Source organism: Pezoporus occidentalis, unplaced genomic scaffold, assembly GCF_034315485.1.
Source record: "Pezoporus occidentalis ecotype Australia unplaced genomic scaffold, CSIRO_AGI_Poc_V1 ctg16, whole genome shotgun sequence".
Lineage (NCBI taxonomy): Eukaryota > Metazoa > Chordata > Aves > Psittaciformes > Psittacidae > Pezoporus > Pezoporus occidentalis.
Genome location: NW_026913425.1, coordinates 8034652 through 8057730, shown reverse-complemented (window position 1 = coordinate 8057730; position 23079 = coordinate 8034652). Strand labels below are relative to the sequence as shown.

The 23079-nt window shown below is 42.9% G+C and overlaps 1 protein-coding gene across 2 annotated transcripts in view; it reads right to left on the bottom strand.

The window, feature by feature from the left end:
• The window catches only part of RCL1 (RNA terminal phosphate cyclase like 1), a 29980-nt gene extending 7931 nt beyond the window's left edge, over window positions 1–22049 (bottom strand). The window contains exons 1-7 of one of the 2 annotated variants that reach the window (XM_062612553.1): window positions 21871–22049; window positions 20154–20225; window positions 19062–19237; window positions 13541–13615; window positions 12295–12419; window positions 9617–9742; window positions 4136–4292 (exon numbers count right to left, since the gene is read on the bottom strand). In XM_062612553.1, coding sequence (XP_062468537.1) covers window positions 4136–4292; window positions 9617–9742; window positions 12295–12419; window positions 13541–13615; window positions 19062–19237; window positions 20154–20225; window positions 21871–22006 — 867 coding nt within the window. In that variant the 5' untranslated portion in view covers window positions 22007–22049. The remainder of the gene's footprint in view (window positions 1–4135; window positions 4293–9616; window positions 9743–12294; window positions 12420–13540; window positions 13616–19061; window positions 19238–20153; window positions 20226–21870) is intronic. The other variant, XM_062612552.1, reaches the window with a different exon arrangement.
• Between the last annotated feature and the right edge of the window lie 1030 nt (window positions 22050–23079).

Sequence of the window (23079 nt, the reverse complement as noted above, 5' to 3'; positions counted from 1 at the left end):
CTTGGCATAATGTCCTCTATGGGACTGATTCAAGACTGGTGCTTTGTCTTAAATGGACAGAGTACCTGCAGAATTTGTTGGTGCAGTCTAGAGCCACAGCTCTCATCAGCTGTATTTGCCAACCCAAAACATGCACAAGAAGCGTATGAGAGTTTGGTACGTATTCCTGGCAAAAAAAATTTCTGTATTTGCAGTTTGGTTAATAACTCAAAACTGCTTTTTATAACTCAGATGAAAACCTGGTATTTTCTGATCTTTTGTTTTTCTAAAGTTGAAAACATAGAACATCTACTTCTATGACCAAATTTCTAGAAAAGGTTCAGACAGCATGGAGACAACCATGTCCTAAAAAATACAGCAAAACATGGTAAATCCAAGCTACTTACATAAGCTCTCTTGCTGCAGTGAATCAGTCATCCTCACTATTGTTGTGCATCAGGAATGTGCTGTTATGCCCATTCCCACATAGGCAGTTGCCAGACAAGGAAATAAAGTGATCTGCTTGTAATCTAATGATCACGGAACAGTAACTCATGACAAATGAGGGACATGCTGCTCCCAAGAAGGCAAACTTTTTTCTCTCAGTCCACCTGCCACTTACGCAAGAGTGCAAAAATCAAAAAACAACCCTCCCAGGAAAAATGGGATGGACAAAGTCAGAGCTGAACTACTGACATTTGTTCCAAAATAGCTGGCATTCACTACCAACATAAGATGCACCTTCTAATTCACATTAATTCACTTTATGGCAGTTTCTCCACTATTGTGTCTGTGGACAAAGCCACATCCAGCTGGATGTGACAGTAAGAGATACAGATCACTTAAAATCCTGTCTACCTTGAAACACTTATTATAGAAATACGGCAGCTGACAAATACCGTAACTCTAGGTACTGGACAACAGTGTTTCAATAAGGATTCTTCTGAGCTTGACCCTAGCTTTGATTTAGTCTTGCTTGTATTATGGCATACACACATTTTCCTCCCCTTCCTATGCAGTACATACTTGCATGCCTTTTTTTTTTTTTTTTTTAATTCCAGAAGAATGGAGCAGAGCCTTGTCACACTGAAGTAAGGCCATCTTGAAAATTAAGCCTTTGGTGGAATGCTTCACTCGTTTTAGCTCTAGTTCAATAAAACTTGTGCCCTTCCAAGCCCCCATAACAACATGACCTTTCTTCATTAAACAACTCAACCTTAAATATCTATTGCACCCTCTCCTATTTTTCATGATCATAAGCAACATAAACATTCAATCCTTTTCCAGTTCTCCCAGGCCTTTCCATTCTGCAAATCACCTTCTATATAAAGCTTCCATAACCAGTGCCTTTCAAAGACAAGAAGAAAATACTTACTGGCCTTCTACAATTAAGCTAAAATAAGAACTGCATGTGGGTTTGTAAAAGCAATGCTTTTGAGTCAGCCACTCAATGTCCCCTCTTTCAGGGGCATTGTAATTAGCACTGTACTGCTTAGTATTAGTGAATTGACTCTGACATCTTTCCATTAATAAAGGTACATTAAAAACCTCTACTGATTCCAAGAATCAGACCACCTCTTTCACTTCTTTTTGAACGCTTAGCAAAAAAGGGACCACTTAGCATTTAACATATCAAGACTCATATCCTTAAGATTTCCTAGGTGGTGAAGTTCACATAATAGCAAGCATTAAGCAAGCACTTTAAGAGAAGTCCCTGTGCCCCTTTAAACAGAAATGAACTCCAACAGCTTTGTGGGTGGCCCAAACAGCTAAAGCTCTCCTACAGATAATTATCTGCAATGCTCCCAGGATGTCCTTTTCTGGTCAACACTCCCTGGCTCCTTTGTCCTCTGCCAAGGGAGCCAAGCAGAGACACAAGAAAAGACACAGATGGAGAAACAATCTCAAAGAGATAATCTAAACACAGGGCAAAAAATTCTCCCTTGAGTCCTGTCCAGTGAGCATCTGGTGTAGAGTGTGACTTAAAGACTCCCTGTTCAGAGCAACCTATTCTTCTTCTATGCACAGCTTTCCCAATTTTTTTTTTTGTTTCAGTAAACATTTTATCTAAGCAAAGAAACATAAAAAAAAAGTATTTTCAAATGAAATAAACATTGCATGCTTCGCAACGTTTTACATCCTCTCTTGGGTCAACACTAGATCAAACTGACCTAAGCTCAGAAAAACAAACAAAGGGAGAGAAAGATGATGAGAAAGCTCATCTTTCCAAATTCCTCGCTAGCTAGTGCTATGTGAGCGTGCACATCATACATAAATTCAAGTGTGCATTCTAGAAAATACAGAATAAAACCCACCATATTGCCTATGACAGACGGAGTGGGAAAATCATAAATGGTGAATAAGGATTGAGCACTCCAGAGGATAAGCAGCACAACAGCCAAAAATGCGAACAAATGGATTTTTTCACCATGAGCTGCTGCCGTGGAGGACCACAAGCAGTCCATATGCTGCTCAGCACTTGTCAATCACTCTTGAACTGACGCATTCCACACATAAAAAACCCTTCCAGAAGCACCAGCAGTACCACAGCAGGCCACAGCTAACAACCCCACTCACTCAGAATCTGGTCTTCGAAGATACTGGAACTTCATGGCCCATCACTGTATCATCCAAAGACTTGCCTGACCATGCTTCCTTCTCAAATGCTCTTTTCCTGTTGTTCCAAGATACTCAGTATCCTGGTGCTTTGCAGAATTTGACTAATCACATTCAAATGGCTACAGTGCACTAAAGCAGAAAATCTACCTGGTTCAGGCCTTTCCAGCTGTCTTAATTTTGGAAGCCCTCTGACTCTGAAGAATCTGGACAAATTCCCTCACTATTTTCAATCTGTCAAGTGCCAGATGATTTTCAAAGGAAAAAAAATACCTATTGCTCCTGATGAAATGATGTGGAAATTGAATTTTTGATGCCTCCAAACACCTGACTACCTGAACATGTTTTCCAAGAGATCTGGACTGTACCCAGGAAGAACATTTGTACTGCTTCTATAAGAGAAGATCCCTGGGCTACAATAGGTAAGTCCTCATGCAAGATGGCGCACTGAATAAACACCAAATGTTCCACAAAGACTGGAACAAATGGGCAAGTTGGTAATTCAGACTGCTGAAGGGCAGCAGAGAAAGGAGAAGATAACATGGGCAGAGATGAACAACCTACTATTGGCGTGAACCCAGTATATGAAGTTAAGGGGTATTTTTATAATTTACTACATCACCAAATACAGAATCTCATTAGTGGCTTTTTTAATACTTGGCAAAGCCTTATCAGGTTATTCCAGTTCAGAGCAATTATTTTTTATTTAAACAGCAAGTACAATTTCTAGATGACTTCCTCCTAAAGGCCAAACGCATTTTCTCAGTACTAACAGCTACTTATTTTAAACATTGTGGAGATATATAACAAAAGCAGGCTATTAAATCAGGAACTCACCATGATGCTAATTGACAAATCATTTGTAAAACTGAAAGTTGCTCCTCCACTACAACTCTCACCACAAATGAAAAGAAAAATAGAATAATAAACCAAACAAACAAATTATACCCCAGAATGTGTACTGTTATGAAATTAAGATTCCCATGCAAACACTGAACTAGCTCCCTCCCAGTAAACCATTCAACTGATTCCTCATACAACCAACACATCTCAGCACATTTGGCTTTGCCATCATCACCATAAAGTAGCCAGCACTGAGGCTAGCTGCTTCCCTCTCCCCTCTTCCTCACATATCCTCCCACCATTCCATTTTAGTTTATTCCATTATTAGTTTAAGAACACTGACTTTATTACCCCTGCTACTTTTTAATCAAAAATAACCCAACCAAAAACCCAGCCCATGTGTGGCCAACTGAATTTTATTGCTGATAAAAAGCAACAAAAGAAAAATTTGCCACTACTATGATTCATAGCAACATCTCCTGGCCATAGGAAATAATATGGCCCAGCAAAGCATGGCAGCATTAATGAACCATTCAAAACCACTCCTTATTTGGATGAAGATGACAATGGCAGGACCAGATTTCTCTGTTTGGATTTGAATGCATCTGAGGATGCTCCCAAACCACCTCCTCCTTTACCAGTAGGTCATCGCCAACTTCCTCTACAGCTATACACACAAAACATATTGGCCACTTACCCTGTAGACCTCCTCAAGCAGAAGTTTAGCACAGTTCTGGCCAAGTTCCTCAGGAAGCACAGCTGATCCCTGCCCCTGAGGGTTTGAGGCTAACTCAGCACTGAGAACACTGCCATTGATGGTTTCTGCTATAAGGCATAGGCCAAAACCTGGTGATCTGAAAGAAAAGGAAAAAGTACTTTTAAGAAGAAAAAAGAAAAAAAAAAAAAAAAAAAAATCGGTTAAGAAGCCAACTATTCCCTGTCAACCTTCTCCTTAAGTCACAAACAGCTCCTCTCAGAGGAGAATACTGTGAAACTGGACTTTCTGACGAATTTCCTGTTCTGTACATTCAATTCACCCTGGGAAGAAAACAACAAACATTAATGACAGTATTTAAAAGTCTAACCCTGTGCCATTTTCCCCAGATCCACTGTGTTGGTTATTCCTGGCACAATCAACAACAAAAGAATAAACCATCCCAACCTCAGAAATACCCTCCTCTACTAAAAAAATAAAAATAAAAATAAATAAATGTGGAAGACAAGAATCTTAACTCATGTTTGATGTACATTTTAAAGGTATCTTGAGTTCCTCCTCTGCAACATTCAAAAAGCAAAACTTTCTTAAGGGACCAAGCTCTTTCCCTGGAAGCTTCAATATTTAGCAGGCATTTATACAGCAGCAAGAAGGAGAATAATTAAAAAAAAAGTTTGATCCACGTTCCTGGTATTTCAAATAACTTGTTTTCACTTTCAGTTCAATACTATCCAAATCATTACAACCATGTAAGAATTCTGAACATACGATTTAATGAAAGAAACAAAACACCCTATTTTCCTTAAAGCTTAAGATCCTCCAAATGCTACTGTGAGAGTTCAGACAAACTTCTGCTACAGGAAAAATCACAGAGGGCTGACTAAAGCTTGCTGAGAAGTCAAAAGGTTGTCAGGAAGGAAAAGAAGTCACATGATCCTCTTACTTATAGTCTCTGGAAGAGCAACAATAGCTAGCCATTCAAAATATGACTAACATAACTTCACTCAATATATAGGATTCCCAAGTTTTGGGTTCCTGCTGTCTCTACTACCCAAACTTTTTAATTAAAATAGTCTCACTGATCCAAAACTGTGAGGAATGTCATCAACAACACACATAATCAAACCACCACTACACACAAATTCTCCCAGTGCCAGAAAAACAACAGTTCCTCCAGATGCATATCAGTAGGATGGGAACAAAAGAAATAATGGGTGGGAAGCACTGATACAACTGCCTGCACTTGCTGAGCAATACAGAAACTATGTTAAAGATGTTTCTCTTCTCCTTTTCTTCCTCTGAAAGAGATCTGGAGAGAAATATCTGTTACAGACCGCCTGATCAAGGAGAACCTGCGGATGAAGCACTCCACAGACAGATAGGAAAAGCCTCACGCTCACAGGCCCTTGTTCTCATGGGTGACCTCAACCACCCTGACATCTGTTGGAAGGACGCTACGGCCCGGCACAAGCAATCCAGGAGGTTCCTCGATTGTGTGGAAGACAACTTCCTTCTGCAAGTAACAGAGGAGCTGACAAGGAGAGGTGACATGCTTGACCTCGTGCTCACCAACAGGGAAGGGCTCCTTGGAAATGTGACTCTCCAGGGCAGCCTTGGATGCAGCGATCATTAGATGCTTGAATTTGAGATCCTCAGGACAGTGAGAAGAGCGTGCAGCAAGCTCACTGCCCTGGACTTCAAGAGAGCAGACTTTGGCCTCTTCAGGAGCCTGCTTAGAAAGGCTCCATGGGATACAGCCCTAGAGGGCAGGGGGGCCCAAGACTCTTGGTTCATATTCAAGGATCACCTGCTACAAGCTCAGGAGTGCTGCATCCCAACCAGAAGGAAGTGCAGCAGGAGGGCCAGGAGACCTCCTTGGATGGATAAAGAGCTCCTGAGGAAAATTCAAATGAAAAAAGAGGCTTATAATAAGTGGAAGTAAGGACAGGCAGTCTTGGAAGAATACAGGGATGCTGTCTGGGAAGCTAGGGACCAGGTTAGGAAAGCTAAGGCACAGTTAGAATTAAATCTGGCTAGGGGTATTAAGAATAACAGGAAAGGATTCTGCAGGTACACTACAAATAAAAGACAGACTAGGGACAACGTAGGCTCCCTCAGGAAGCTCTCAGGAGAACTGGCTACACAGGATTTGGAGAAGGCTGAGGTTCTGAATGACTTCTTTGCCTCAGTCTTCACTGCCAAAGGCTCTGACCACACCACCCAAGTCTTGGAAGGCAGATGCAGGGACTGTGAGAATGAAGACCTTGGGACCACTGTAGGAGAGGATCTGGTTCGAGACCATCTTAAAAATCTGAATGGGCACAAGTCCATGGGTCCTGATGAGATCCATCCGCAGGTCCTGAAGGAGCTGGCAAATGAAGTTGCTAAGCCAATGGCCATCATATTTGAGAAATCACGGCAGTCAGGTGAAGTTCCCGATGACTGGAAAAAGGGAAATATAACCCCCATTTTCAAGAAGGGGAAAATGGATGACCCGGGGAATTACAGACCAGTCAGTCTCACCTCTGCGCCTGGCAAAATCGTGGAGCAGAAAGGCATGCTAAGGCACATGAAAATCAACAAGGTGCTTGGTGACAGCCAGCATGGCTTCATTAAGGGGAAATCCTGCCTGACCAATTTGGTGGCCTTCTGTGATGGGGCTACAGAACGGATGGGCAGGGGTAGAGCAGTTGATGTCATCTACCTGGACTTGTGTAAAGCATTCGACACTGTCCCACACGACATCCTTGTCTCTAAATTGGAAAGACATCAACTTGATGGATGGACCACTCTGTGGATAAAGAACTGGCTGGATGGACGCACACAAAGAGTTGTGGTCAATGGCTCAATGTCCGGCTGGAGACCAGTAACGAGTGGAGTCCCGCAGGGATCGGTGTTGGGGCCGGTCTTGTTTAACATCTTTGTCGCTGACATGGACAGTGGGATTGAGTGCACCCTCAGCAAGTTTGCCAATGACACCAAGCTGTGTGGTTTGGTTGATACCCTGCAGGGAAGCAATGCCATCCAGAGGGACCCTGACACGCTTGTGAGGTGGGCTGATGCCAACCTCATGAAGTTTAACCATGCCAAGTGCAAGGTCCTACACCTGGGTCAGAGCAATCCCAGGCACAGCTACAGGTTGGGCAGAGAAGAGATTCAGAGCAGCCCTGCAGAGAAGGACTTGGGGTGTTGGTTGATGAGAAAATGAACATGAGCCAGCCTCAGTGTGCGCTCGCAGCCCAGAAAGCCAACGGTATCCTGGGCTGCATCAAAAGGAGTGTGACCAGCAGGTCGAAGGAGGTGATCCTGCCCCTCTACTCTGCTCTCGTGAGACCTCACCTGGAGTATTGTGTGCAGTTCTGGTGTCCTCAACATAAAAAGGACACAGAACTGTTGGAACAAGTCCAGAGAAGGGCCACAAGGATGATCAGGGGACTGGAGCACCTCCCATATGAAGATGGGCTGAGGAAGTTGGGGCTGTTCAGCCTGGAGAAGAGAAGGCTGCGTGGAGACCTCATAGCAGCCTTCCAGTATCTGAAGGGGGCCTATAGGGATGCTGGGGAGGGACACTTCATTAGGGACTGTAGTGATAGGACAAGGGGTAACGGGTTAAAACTGAAACAGGGGAAGTTTAGATTGGATATAAGGAGGAAATTCTTTGCTGTTAGGGTGGTGAGGCACTGGAATAGGTTGCCCAGGGAGGTTGTGAATGCTCCATTCCCGGCAGTGTTCAAGACCAGGTTGGACAAGGCCCTGGGTGATACGATTTAGCGTGAGGTGTCCTTGCCCATGGCAGGCAGGTTGGAACTAGAGGATCTAAAGGTCCTTTCCAACCCTAATTATTCTATGATTCTATGACAAGAACCACACCAAAGGTGGGGGGATTTTTTTGGGGTAAGTATCCTTTAATAACTAACTATACCCCTGGCAGATTTTGTTAGTGCCTGGGAGCATGTGGCACTTTTCCTAAATAAGAATTAAAATCTTCCAGTGCCTCATGTATGTTCTGACAGTATTAGGAAGCATCTGCACAGACAAACCTTTTGCTGCAAATGCTTAAAACAGAACTGGGAAGTTTTGGGGTTTTTTAAGAGATACATCATAGGTGGCAGAAGATGCTCAAATAATGTATTTCCTGAGGCTTTTGGCACCATGAAAGGGATGTAGTTGGAAGCTTGATATTCTGAAATCAGGGCTTGGTTTGATCAGCACACAGATGGGCTAAATGAGTCTTTGCTGGTCTTACTCATCACCAGAGGCAGCACTAGAAAACAACAAGACATATTGCTTTCCTTATTTGTTTTGCTCTAAGACTCACAAGCGCTGGGAATCATGTAATAAAAAAGGCTTTGCCAAAGTGGCATGGTGTTAGCATCAGGTATACTGCAATTGCACTGGTGCCATGCTGAAGGTCACAGCACAGCAGCATCAGAAACCTGTATGCACCAGCAAGGTAGAGAGGGATTCAGTTCCTCTTCCCACGCTATTATTTATTCCTCCGCATGGGCTACTCATGCAGGTAGTAAATGTAGTTCTGCTGCCATAATTCATTTGACTTTTTCACTTTACAGACCCCAAAACCACACAGCTCCCAGAAGAGTTTTGTTATTCTGATGACCGTTAACAGTCTAAAACCACAAGACTTACTAACCTGGGATATTAAATATGATGAAGGGTTGGAAAAGAGGAAAAATACTTAAAAGTGAGTAAACAAATTTTAGATTTGTAAACTTGCAAACCTAACAAGTTTTCTTTAAGGTAATATTTCAAAAAGCAGAAACAGTGAAAAAATGTGCATACATGGATTTGAGCATACAGACAGAAGACAAACAAACTAGTTAAGTAGAACTTCTTCAACCTCAACGAAAAGTAACAAGAGGACATCAAGCTGACAGACACCAGTAGAGTTGTCTGAATCACATCATCACTTCTGTGTTCTGATGGCAAACAAAATATGTTAAATACAGTAAATTAATGCCTCAAATTTCCAGTCCTCACTGGTGGAAGGACACTCCTTCAACTATTTATGTAAGTGTAAAGCAGAAAACAAAACAGCTCAAACACTTTTAGAACAGTTTGGTCCCATTTCCATTAGGATATGTATAGTCAAGCTTGAATGCTGGTTTTCACAACACACCTCTGATCTTAATCTCATTTCAGAGCAACAGGTTTAGAACTGAAGAGAGCTCAAGTCACCTTTAGTGCTAGTAATGATGTCGTATTACATTCCTTGTTTAAGAAAACACACAACTTCTATTCCTGTACCATGAGTTAAACAGAAGTATCTACTGAATCACTCAATTTCTTCCCTGTGAGGAATTTTGAAATGAATTCAAATCTATTTCAGGTCAGCAAAATAGAAGACCATGGTCTAAAAAACAGTAAAAGTACAGATCAGAATACCCTAGCAGATGAACCAACACAGAATTACATTTCTGTTCCCTGTGAATACTGGCTACTTACTTTCCAGAGCTGATCCCCTTCATATGATCCGTGTAGATATAAATGTCAGGAAGGAATTTATTCAGGATGCTCCTTGCAGATTCCACTATTCTGTTTGCCATCTGTGGTGACACTCTGACAGAATATCTACATTTTCAAGCTAAGGAATTCATTGTGGTCACACAAGAAATTTAAACCAGAGACTGACAAAGTGGCCAAGAGGTCCTAATGCATTCTATCAGAAACTGTGGTTTGTTCTGTGCATCCATTCCTAAGTCCTGGTCCATCTTCTGTGCTTAAGAGAAGCACACATGGATAAGTACTTTCGATAGTCTTTAGCTGATATACCTTGAAATAAGGTACACAGAACATGTGCAGAGTTTATTATGAGTAGTAAACATCTATTCCTGAAATGCCCTTTGATAATTTATAACTGCTGTTTTGTCAACCCATGCTTTCTTATTATGGAAAAGATCCTGTGTCCTCTCCTCTACATATACTATTTAGAAGATGGTGATGGGAGAAGTTTCTCTGAATTAGAAGTAGAAAGACAGGACTTCCTGCTGCTATCAGGGACAAATGGCGTAGATGAAATTCAGTATTTTAAGAACAGAAAAAAGTAATTTAAAAAAAGCTAAAACCATCTTTCTTCTAACTGTGTTGCAGTGCTGTGAGGCTATCAAGTTCACTGATGCTCTAGTCACTCAGCATCTGAAGGTAGTGGTTCCAGGAAAGAAGAAATTACCACCTTCCTGCTCATCTCAACCCACATCTGCTCAGTATGTGGAGATGAACTGCCTTTGTGCCCTTTCACTCAGGTGCTGCTTCAGTGATATTCCCAACAGATCTTCAAACAAAGCACACTGTGCTCCGTCTTCCACCTCAACTAAAATGCAGACTCATGCTCTGCACATTTAACCACCCACCTGCACATATAAGCACAGAGCAGTGCAGAGCGACACATTCTCAAACCTACCAGCGAGCAGAAGGGAATTTTTTATTCTACAGATTTCTATTGTATTTTCTTGTAGAACAGGTAAACAAAAAGATGTAAAATCTTAAGGCAAAATAATAAATTCTTAAGGGCAAAATAAGCATAAATAATCAGAAAACTGAACATTCTGCACAGTTGGTACATTATTTCAGATAACTGTAAAAGGTTGCTGCAACACAAGCTCCCCAGCTGTGAAGATCTGCTTAGCTGAATCATGAGCAAACAAAAATGTGCATGGGAAAGACCTAAGCACTTATCTTACCAGATGTTTTGTTTTCTACTGGCTTCAAGACATAATGGCTGAACTAAAACGAGACTGCTCCTCACTAGGCTTGAAAGCCAATCATTAACCCTGAGAAAAAGCTCAGGAAAATCTAAAAGAAAGTGTAAAATCAAAAAACTGTAGTTCACACATATCAACCAAATCCAGCGATACTGGCCCAGAACGATGCTGTGTTGCTTTGTATAAACATAGAATCATAGAATGGTTTGGGTTGGAAAGAACCTTAAGATCACCTAGTTCCAACACCCCTGAGATGGGCAGGGACACCTCACACTATATCATGTCATCCGAGACTCCGTTCAACCTCACCTTGAACACTGTCAGGGATGGAGCATTTACCACTTCCTTGGGCAACCTGTTCCAGTGCCTCACCACCCTCACAGGGAAGAACTTCTTCCTTACATCTAACCTAAACTTCTCCTAAACTTTAGTGCCCCAATGGCACTAAAGCCATTATCATTGCTTCTCCCTTCACACAGAAGCTGAGGATAATACTTGCTACAGAGGTAGATAAAAGCATAAGGAAATTACTTTCTTCATGGGAACACCATGACAAGCACCACCAAAATCATGAAGAGCTGCCTCCCTTTTATTTTACAGCACATATACCCAGTAAAATTGCCAAATGCATTCAAATGCTGCAGTTGGACACAAAGGTCAAAGTGTCCTGTTCTCACACACAGTTATGGTGGTATGCCATAAAGTAAAAAGAAGAATAGGCTTCAATTCTGCACCTCTGGCAGGAAACCTACCCCCATTCCTGCTTTCCTTTTGAGTCATCACAGGAGACTCACAAAAGATACCATATAAAAACCACAAGAGAAAAAAACACCAAACCCAAAATATTAACTAGATGTGCAGTTCTGTTTGCAAAAGTGAATGCTCCACGACAATCTTTGTGAAGTAGAACCTCTTCCGTTTCCAGATCTAATGGTACTACTGAAAGTGAAGTGCTAACAAGCTTTTCGTAACACAAAAAGCTCAGTTCACATGTGTGCAGTGAGGTATGAACTGAACTAAGATTTAAGCTCCGGTCTAACATTCTGCAAGACTCATTAATAGCCAAGGTGTTCAATGCGTAAGAAAACTACTGCATTTACACAAAAGAATCCTATTTTGCGGCTATGTAATGGAAAGTATTTTAACTTTTTCTTGCTATTGAAAAGATTTGAAATAGTGCTGTTCAATTTCAAATATATTTGTCTATTGATGCTTTTTGAACAGCAGCGTTCTGAACACAGCAGTTTTGAGACACCTGAAATCTAGTTGTGTGATCGATCGTTCTGTGCAGTGTCACCCTGTTATCTGGATACAGGCTCAGCGACATGGGTATATTTCTATGTATTCTATGACTTCAAGTTGCAAGACTTACGTTTTTGAGGAAAAATCATTTAAAAGAAGCAAATAAACAAAAAAGGATACGCAGTTCCTCTGATGCGCTTGATTTTGCCTGGGTCTGTAAACTGAATAGGCTGCAAAACCCTTCTCACTGGGCAAGCAAACACTATTTCTCCACCCCCTTTGGGAGGCATTCCTCTCCGGTTGATCTAGGAATAACAGAGAAAAAAAAAAAAAGTTAGTAAAAAAAAGTAAGTAAAAAAGAAAAAAAAAGGTTAGTAAAGAGCACAAAGAATGTACTTACATACTAAAAAATTACAGCTTTTATTTCACATATAATAAAATGTTACCATTAGGAGTATTAGGTGAACACAGGCAAGTGAAAGATACCCTAAAGGCAGAAATGGATTTTGCACCAAACCTGTAAGCAAAAATTGGTTTATTTTTTCCTCCTCTCTCAAATACAGTAGGGCATGGCTTCTCAATGGAAAACAGAAACAACCAAATAAAACCCCAGCATCTTTACCAGGAAGGCAACCTTGGTTTAAGACTGGTCTCTTAATAGAAAATCTGTACCTCGTCACTGAAGACAGTCTAGAAGTGTTTGAGGCATAATATGTATATGGGGGACAAGAATGAACTCATTCCCACAGACAGCCCTGGCCAGACCAACTCTGTCCCATTGGCCCAGCCAGTGTCCACAGGGATGGGGATGGGACATGGGTCTGGGGTGGGGTCTGGGTTAGGGGGCTTATGGCCAGGCAGTGCTGTGAGGAGCTGGAGACTGACCCTGCTGCAGGGTCACTGGAGCAGGGGCTGATAAACCCAGAGTGGTAAGATGGAGTCCTGGGTCATGGGCAGGGCTGAGGTGGGGGCTCAGCAGAGACAGTAAAGCAAAGACTAGTAGTGCAGCTAGAGCCTTCACACTTCATACAAAGTTAAGAACATACATGAGTGTTCTTAACTTTGAAAGTTTATAGTTTCTTTCTCCAACCTAAACCAAAACAAAGTAAGTATATTCTACATTCAGACTTATTTGGCTTATGAAGAACAAAGAATGTTTCTCAGACTGCAGAGATCTGAGACTAAGAAAAAGTCAGTGCTTTCTCCTTACCCTTTCTACCTATAGTCTTTGTGTCTCTTCTGCCATATCTTCAATCACTGTGTGGCTGGTATGCCCTCTAAAATATGACAAGAACTAGAAGCAACTTTAGAAATGTGTGTAACTACAACTAGGGACAGATACCAGCAGCAAGCATATGGCCCTGTGAAGCAGTGCAAAACTATCCTTTAAAATTGTGCTAGAAAAGAAAGGAACAAATTGTCTTACCTTGATTTCCAGACTTTTACCATCAATTCCAAACTTCTTCAGTAGGGGTAGAGCTGTTGCCTTAAGGACATCAACCTACATAACAAAGAAATAAGAAAGCAGACTCTTTATTGAAAGTTACATAAGTCAGTAATTTAAAAATCACTGCATTACAAGTTGCCTAACAAAGACAAGACTTCTCCATACTGGTATTTTATGGGAAGACATGAGAATGAAGCACAGAGCACTTTGGTTACTTTGAGACTACCACAGTATCCCATTACCCAAAAAGCTGCTAGAACAAGATACTGGTAGATGGAATTTCCTAATCTGTATTTGTTCTCCAGCCCGATTTTTACTTCTATTACTGTTCAGCTACAACAGCTAATTTGTTTCTCTGAACATAGTTATTGAAAAGAACTATATTACTCTGTCATTGCTAAAATATTCTTACAGCTAAATAAATGATTGCAAACACCTTTGCATTTTGGAGCAGGCCCTTGATTTAGCAGGAAAAATGTCATCCTGTCAAGAACTTTTTGTCATTTATGAGAAATAGAAGCTTTCAGTTAACTTCTGTTGAAACATTTAGAAGAATCTGAAGTGGGCGACACATCCATGCACACCCTTTGATCCAAATGCTCACCAGATCCAGGCCTAAGCAATATTTTCCTTGCAATTGCTCCTCCTAATTGCTGGGTTAAGACAACACTGACAGCCATCATCTTCTCTCTGCTGAAACTTCAGTAGTATTGCCAAAAGTGACAAAAATGATTTAGCAGTGCAACAGCGTAGGGAGTTACTGAAGACAAGCAGCTTGGGAGAGACAGGACCAGGACAGAATGACCCAAAAGAAACTAAATTTGTGTGAAGGAAGACAGCAGTTGTGGAGGCAGGAAAAAAAACCTTAGACCTCTTCCCACGCCTTCAGCCAGAACCACAATTTGAGTTTCACTCTCTCTTTGCAAGCCACTAACAAAGTGGCTCATACCTCACCTACAAAGCTGTGAAAAACCTGTTAGAAATACCTGAGTAGCTACAAGCATATGCTGCAGTCCTCATTTATGAAACCCTGTTGGCCAACACACTTCCTTCCTTACAGAGAGGCATTTAGCAGTATTTTTAATGATAGTGTCAATATTCAAATATCTTCATAAAAAATGTCTCTATATCAATTATTAATTCTTTTTATATTTATGTATTTTATTCTTTTTACCACCAGGCTACCTTAATTTGGCCTCTCAGCAGTATTCATTAATCACACAAGTTAGACTTTTAGAGCAAAAACCTTTACTAAAATGCATGTGCACACAGACAGACACACATGAATACCACTGGCAGAAGTTCCAACAAGCTGATATGGTTCACATTAAACTTACACAGTATTCCTCCCTCTTTCTTATGAAACAACATATACCAATAAAAAAAAGAAAAGCTTCAGTGTGTCAGCTAGGAACTGCCTTTCAATCCCTCATTTCTGCTTTTCCAGTTCTTTGGACTGAAGTCTGTATCTCTGGAGAAGTCTTGCTGCATTAGCATTAGGCAGCTGGATCAGTCTTGAGTCTGCTTTATCTGTCTCCAAAACTTTCAAGACTTGTCATAGCTTTTAGCCCTCAGACAAATTCCAGGTATGATACTTATGAAGTAACAGCCAGACACATAATAAGAAACTGTCTCTATTCCAAATCTGCGGCCTAAATAGAGAAGCATTTAAGAAGTGGAGACGGCTGTTCTACATAGTAGACAAGTGGGAGGTCAGGCAGGAGAAGTTAAGTACTTCGCTGGAAGACACAACGCAATTAGCACAACCGAGACCTAAAACTGTATTTCCTATATTCAGCCATAAAACCATCCTTCAGCTCCCCTAAGAGGGCAGTTATCTCTGTTTCCAGAGTGGACAACACAACACCAAGTTGTACCAAAGCAAATGCACCAAACCACCAAAGGCCTCACTACAAATACCAACCACTTGCTAAGTCCCATAGACATTGCTTGTTCACAAATTACTATAAATATAAACTTTGCTCCTTCCAAAGATACCTAAAATGAGTTAAAAAAAAAAGAAAAAAAGAAGAAAGCCAGCATGAAAACAATTTCAGTTAAAAGACCCATGGAATAGCTGCATAAAAACTTCAACATTCCCAAACTCGAACATTAAGAACAATTATTGTAAAGCCAGGTTACTGCAGCACTGTGTATCTGTCAGGATAACAGTAGGCAGAGAAAGAAAGTTAACTAAGAGCTATCATTTGCATGCCACCTCCACTGCCTTCAAAAGGCACTTCACAAAGACAGCCGCACATACTTTCTACATGGAGAAACTGGAAACTGCCGCAACTCTATACTCCAGTCCCACATGGCTGGTCCCACAAACTCTCCATGGTCAGGTATCATCAGCAGTCATACATTAAAACATAATGCAGACATAGGCTGCCAGTGAACAGATCAGGCAGGTACTCAAAAGCCATCTCCTACTGGCAAGTGTGAGTCAAAGCAGCATCCCTCTCACTCACTTACGATGTATCACTCACACAGTGCTATCGCCAAGGTCCAACCTGAGCAAGTGCACATTACCTTCTATTTCAGTGGCCACGGTACTCTTTCAGAATGGTGTCAGCTGCCAGTGCTTTCCACTGCACCTCACCAGTGGGCTATAAACATATATAAACAAATGCTAACAGAAACACATACTCGTATTTATATTGCAGAAACTCAGCCTGACCTGCACCTCACTGAACTGAGCTGAAGTCTTCCCTTCCACAAGCTAATCTTCAGAAACGCCCTTCCTCTCACTTTGACCGCTTTCACTCTCCCTGCACCAGGAAATCTGCCATGTTCCCTCTGCCCTGGTAAGGGGCCTCTGACAAAGAGCAACCTTAAACCCACAACACAGCAATCCCATCCAACAGGTATTTTTGAGGCTGTGTAAAAGCTGAGTGGATTTCAAAAAGCCCAGCAGAGGTCAGCCTATCTGCTAGCTGCGACCATGAGGTAAAGGTCCCACTTTTCTGGCTGCACACATATTCCTGCTATTTATTTTGCGAATGCCTCCTTGAGAAGATGCAGGCTTACAGCTCTTTACCTTTTTGCCAGTTAGTTGAGCTGGCATAGGGAAGCCTCTGAAAAGTGTGCGGGTACTGGAGTATGCAGGACTATGCATATTGTGCATTTCAGCAGATGGCTGAAATCAGATATGAAGGGAGGATGGGCAGGACTGCCTTCTCTTTTCAAGCACAAACACCTTCTCCCTACTAAAAAACAAAAGCTCAAATCAATTTAAAACCAAGTTACAATTTACTTAAGCATAAAAAAACAGGGTAGCACCTAAACTTGTGTTTTTAGTTTTAGCAACCTGCAGAGCTATATGCTATACAGAACACCTGGTAAAATTCCTTAAAGTAGTTTACTGATGTGCACAAAGTTTAGTGTTTACTCAGGCAATAAAAAGACATAAATAAGGTTTAAACCCATTTTAGTAACTGGTATTTAGTTACTGACACTTAAAATGTTACCACACAGGAGAGTCACACTAATGACAGCTGTGCTTCTACAGCACAATGAAGTTTAGATACAACTCCTTAGCACAGAATCATAGAATGTTTCAGGTTGGAAAAGACCTTAAGATCATCTAGTTCCAACCCCCCTGCCATGAGCAGGGATGCCTCACACTAAACCGTGTCACCCAAGGCTCTGTCCAGCCTGGCCTTGAACATCGCCAGGGATGAAGCATTTACCACTTCTCTGGGCAACCTGTCCCAGTGCCTCACCACTTTCACTGTAAAGAACTTCTTCCTTGTATCCAACATAAATCTCCCTTGTTCCAGTTTAAACCCATTAACCCTTGCCCTATCGCTACAGTCCCTGATGAAGAGTCCCTCCCCAGCATCCCTGTAGGCCCTCTTCAGACACTGGAAGGCTGCTATGAGGTCTCCACGCAGCCTTCTCTGCTCCAGGCTGAACAGCCCCAACTTTCTCAGCCTGTCTTCATACGTGAGGTGCTCCAGGCCCCTGATCATCCTCAAGGCCTCCTCTGGACTTGCTCCAACAGCTCCATGTCCTTCTTACGTTAAGGACACCAGAACTCAAGTGAGACCTTAGGAGAGCAGAGTACAGGGGCAGGATCAGCCCCTTTGACCTGCTGGTCATGCATGCATATCTGCATTTTATTTACATTTAGTGTCAAACCATCTATGTCTGAACTCTGGCTGGTCAAGCCCCCTTCAAGTAAAAACTAACTGACTCAAATTCTTGCACCCATTTCAAATAAAATTGCTTAAACTCTATGGGCCCATGTGGGTAATTGGCATAATGAAGATGAGTTGCTTTGATGGGTGTCCAAACTTACTTGAAAGCAGTATCAAAATTGGACTGCTCTTGGTCTGCAAATTCTTCAAGAAGTCCTCCATTGTGATTAAAAAGATGCAGTCAACCAAAACAGACATATTTTGATTCTTACTACTTAACATTTAAGTACTTTTCATCATGGTGGTTGAAAAGTTAAGAAAGCATGCATTCCGTTTTCTTTTTTATCCCCCTTTTCCCTTTTTTCTTTCTGACAATGCTCTGTATAACTCACTTCAATCATCCTTTGGCCCACGTGGGTCTCACAGAACCACAGGTGAGAGAATGAGTTTTTTAAATGACAAGAGTAGACAGCTGAAAAGCTATAAATACCAGCAGGACTCAGAGGCTCATTAAATATCTGCAATTACACCTCACAGTAATTGTATTCATTTAGACTGGTTATATTTTCAAATGACAATGTGTCCAGAGTAAAGGCAGTCTCCAAAAACCATTCAAAAGGTAAACAGCAATGCTGTTCTCCAAAAGGTTTTTTTCTGGGAGGGAAGTATAACCACTAACCATTAGTTCAGTGTTTTAATCCCATCTTATCCATAGCTCATTTTTTAACAATACTATTAAAAAAAAGGACTGTAAATCAGCAGTAACAGAACTCAAGGCAATTTCAAAGTAATTTGATCTACCACACCTTCTAGCGTCTTTCTAAAGAATCAAAGTGATTACATATTTTTGCTACTGTAATTTCATAATTGTCATGTGATATGTTTCTAACAGAAAGAAGGCTTCACAGCAGCATGGTGTAACTGTGTCCAACATCCAACAGAAGGGAAAGATTCCTGCCTTGTCACACGCAAATCTTAAAGACTATTTCCTCTTTTTACAGTAAAAAAACGTGGGGTAGGAAAAACAACCCATCTAATTTCTAACAGAACAGGAAAAGCAAACGAGTGGCCTGGCCTCACACTGCATTTAAAGGGAGCTTCCAGGGGAGAAGACAGAAGAGTACAGAACTAGAAGTTAAAAGGTGGATTACAAACTGCAGTGTGGAGGTGATGCAGAAAGGGAACAATTTAGCAGATGCCTGTTTGATTCAAAGAGTTTTCTGCAGATGCAGTAGGCAGATGCACTGGAGAGTTCTGTGTATGAGGGATGATAAAAATGCATCATATTTTAGACATTTCTTCCTAATATATTTTTTAAGGAAGAAATCCTCCTCTGTTACCTAAATTTTATTACATACCGAAGGATCTACTTGGTCATTTGTTACTCCCCTCAGGACAATCTTCAATGGATGCTTCATGAAAGGTGCCAAGCAGAGCAGACTTTCCAAATAGTAGCCAATACCACGAGTGGGGCTGCAGTCATGTTCCAATGAGCCGCCATACAGAAGACCAGGCAGATAATACAGGGTGGTACCTGGGGAAGACGCCAGGAGAGCAAAACAAATGAGAGCACTATCAGCGTGCTTGCCATCACTACAGCATAAAGACAATTTGCAATGATGTATACAAACAAATTGCAAACAGAAGAATTTATGACAGACGGTAGCACTTCCAGCAGGCTGTTACTGTCTGCACTTAATAAACAGACCAATGTGTGTCTGTTTGTCTTACATATCACATCTTTTTTCCCCCTTCTCCCCAAAACTCAAGGGTCTCTTAGCCAATCCCAAAATGCTGATACAAGCAGATATGATTCCCCACAGCAGCTAAATAGTCACCAGACCATCAAGTCATCATGGTCTCAGCATATCTGGTGGTAGTTCATCTGCTTACTGACCAACCACAATCCTTAAAATCCTTACCAAAAAAAAAACAAACAAACCCAAACAACAACAACAAAAAAAAACCAACCCAAAGAAAAAAAAAACCCACAACCCAATCAACTAACCAACCAACCCACCAACCCAGAAAAGGACAAGAACCAGATGAGATTTTTATGTGGGATGCTTCTCACTCAAACCAACCCCTTTTCTGAGCATGACTAGGCAAACAGTCTTGTTTCAAAGTTTACCTTTGTAGAAGTCAGATGTTGCCTTCTACAAAAAACTATTCTGGTTCAGAAAGACCTTCCCTCACTACAAATCCTGCATACCAAATAAAACATTAATTTTTGTTCTTAGCCAATACAGTTTTCTTAACCCTGCATTTTGGTGGAGCACTGGTCTTCCTGGATGCCACCAATCACTAAACAACTTCTCAGGTTGGTTATTTCTGATCTTCTCAGTTAGTGATATCTGAACACCTACCTCTGTCAAGCTGAAACTTTGATTTCACTACAAGACTTGATAAAAGGCCAGAAGACCAGAACAGCAAAAGACTACAGATCTCACCTGTCTGGTTTATTTCAATCCGAGAACCATTGGTCACTTTGTCTATCAGGCGAATAAAACTGGCTTCAAAATCTAAGGAGTAGAACAAAGACAGAATTTTAAAGTGCCTTAAATTTATTCCTGGAAAAACAATAAGAAACTTCAACACAACACTTGTACATTCTCCCTTCCCTGCCTTTTGTGACAGTAAGGCTACCCTCACTCTTCAACTTGCTATGGTATACTTCTACCACATGAGAAAAGGAGATTAGCTATAATATCAGATATGTTAATTTGAGCCTCCATGCGTACAGGCATCTCCAGTCAACTGGGATGCCCCTAGATGTGACACTCCTCAACCCAGAATGCAGTGAGTGATACAAGCTGACAATTCTGACCACAGAGCTATCTGCAGAAACTGCAGTTTTTTAGTATTTGCACAGTACGATTGATAGCCCAGTCACACAATGCTGGTTCTTCTCTCTGTTAGGATAATTTCTAAACCCCAAGTTTACATGACAGTTCTGGGACCTCTTCCAGCACAAGAGTGCATCCTTGTGAATACATCTCTCCCTCTTGGCAAACAAACCTATAGAAGAGTTTTCATTGCAGATGTTCCAGTCACGAAAAGCAGAGAGAACTGCATGCTGAATCACCAACACAGGTCAGGGCCTGTTATTACTCTTCTGTTATAGTTACAATTTACACTTTAACCCATATATGAAAAAGGCAATTCAAACACCTTTTTTTAAAAAAACACACGGCAAACCCTATAACTTTTAACACCATCAAACATCCCATAGTAATAACAAATACTTTGGGTCATGGCAGATGTTACAGAAAGCACACAGGAATGTTTTGACAGTAAGAATTCCTATTTATGAATGGAGGCCTCCTCAGGAGGCAGAGTAATATCTATGCTGGTCCTACCCCTGTTCTTAATTTTGTACCTTGCCCAAAAAATAACTGAGCACCACAATAATATTTCTTCCTCAACCTCTATTCTACTGTCTCCTTACTTCAGTTTAATGAGCACATTTGCTTTGGGGTGCCAAAGGTCCTGTGTAGGAAAGAAGAGGGTACTCCCTATGCAACGTTTCCCTCAAAGGGTCCACAGTGTCAGCAACTTTCAAAAATGAGCACTAAATGAACTTCACGTGTTTCACCTTTACTGCTATTTGGGCAAACCCCAGATAAAAAATGAAGCATAAAACCAGCTCCACTGAAACTGTGGGAACTTGGGCTCCCACGGAGGGATGTGGAGCTTGACGCTGGGCATGCAGCTGAAAGTGACGGCTGAAGAGCCAGCAGAGCCTGCACCTTTCGAGTGAAGAGCCCAGCTGTACAGCGAGCGGGCCAGCGCCGGGGCTGCGAGCGGGACTCGCACCATGCCAGAGAAGACGCGTGGCCACGGGTGAACGTACAGCCGCGGGGCCGCCGCCGCAGATCTGTCTCTCCGCCGCACACCGGCTTCCCTCGACACACGGCGAGGGCCGCCCCACTCCTCGCCTGCGCGTCTTCCATCCCCCGCGCCTCACCCAAACCGCAGACCCGATATCCACGAGGACAGCCCAGGGTGATACGGCGCCGGCGACTCGCGGCCTGCACCGAGTGCGCAGGCCGTCCGGAGGAGACACCAGAGCCTCCGCCACCTCGCTGTTTCTTGCCAGTAAGGTGCCAGGGCCGCCCACAGCCACCCCCCGACCTCTCCCCTGGCGTCCGCCGGAGCCCCGCTCACCGCGGAGCCCGGGATCCTCCTCCTTAGCTCGGATCTTGCGAATCTTAATCGGCCGCCCGCTGAGCGTGGCCAGCACCAGGCGCTGCCGCAGGAAGTTGCAACCCGCGTAGCTGAGGCACTGCGCCTCGCCCGCCATGCCGCAAACACGCGGTGGCGCGCAGGAAGTACGCCAGAAGCGCTGCGGTCAAAGGGCGCCCTTACGGCCGCTATGGGGCGGTGCTGGATGAGGCGGGGCGAGGGGCGGGGCGGGGCGGGACTGGACGGGACCGGACGGGACCGGACGGGACCGGAGCCGAGGTCGTGGTCGTCGCCGTTATTCGCCTCAGCAGGGACGGTGCCGCTGGTGGCACTCGTCCCTACGGCGAGCGGGCCGACCTTGGAAAGGTGAGTCGGTTGATAGCAAGGCGGTAGCCATTGCCTCTGCTCTTGTTTCTGCTCTCCATATCTTCATAGTTTTAACCGAAGATTTAAATGTTTAAAAGCATCGATGTCTGAGTAACTGGAGCCGGTCCCGCGGCGCGCACCCCCACTCCTGGCTGAGGCTCGAGACCGACACTGCGGCGGCAGTGTGCTCGCTGTACTGCGGAGCGTGACGGGGCGGATGCGCCGGGGGCCTCCCCCTCCACAGCGGGTTAGTTTCTGGGAGGGGGTCCCTTCAGCCACCCTTTTCGGGAATGGGCGGGATCTCCAGCCTTGACGTCAGCTAGTTTGATAGCCTTCATGGCAGTGGCACAGCCTTGGGTCCTTTGAGAGAGACTGAGTGAATCTTCCAGTCTGTGTTTTCTGAAAAACGGGGGTTATAGCAGAGGTGTTAATGACGGTTCATGGAGTTGTGGAAGGGTTTGGGTTGGAAAGGGCATTGAAGATCATCTTGTTCCAACTCCCCTGCCACAGGCAGACACCTTCCACTAGACCACATTGCTACAAGCCCAGTCCAACCTGGCCTTGAATACTGACACGTATGGGGCAGCCACAGCTTTTCTGGGTAACCTGTCCCAGGGCCTCACCACCCTCATAGTGAAGAATTTCTTTCTAAGACCTAAATCTCCTCTCTTTCACTTTAAAGCCATTCCCCCTTGCCCTGTCACTAGAGGCCTCTGGAAAAAGTCCCTCTCCAGGTTTCCTGTAGGCTCCCTTTAGGCACTGGAAGCTGCTCCAAGGTCTCCCCTGAGCCTTCTCTCTTCAGGCTGAACAAGCCCAATTCTCTCA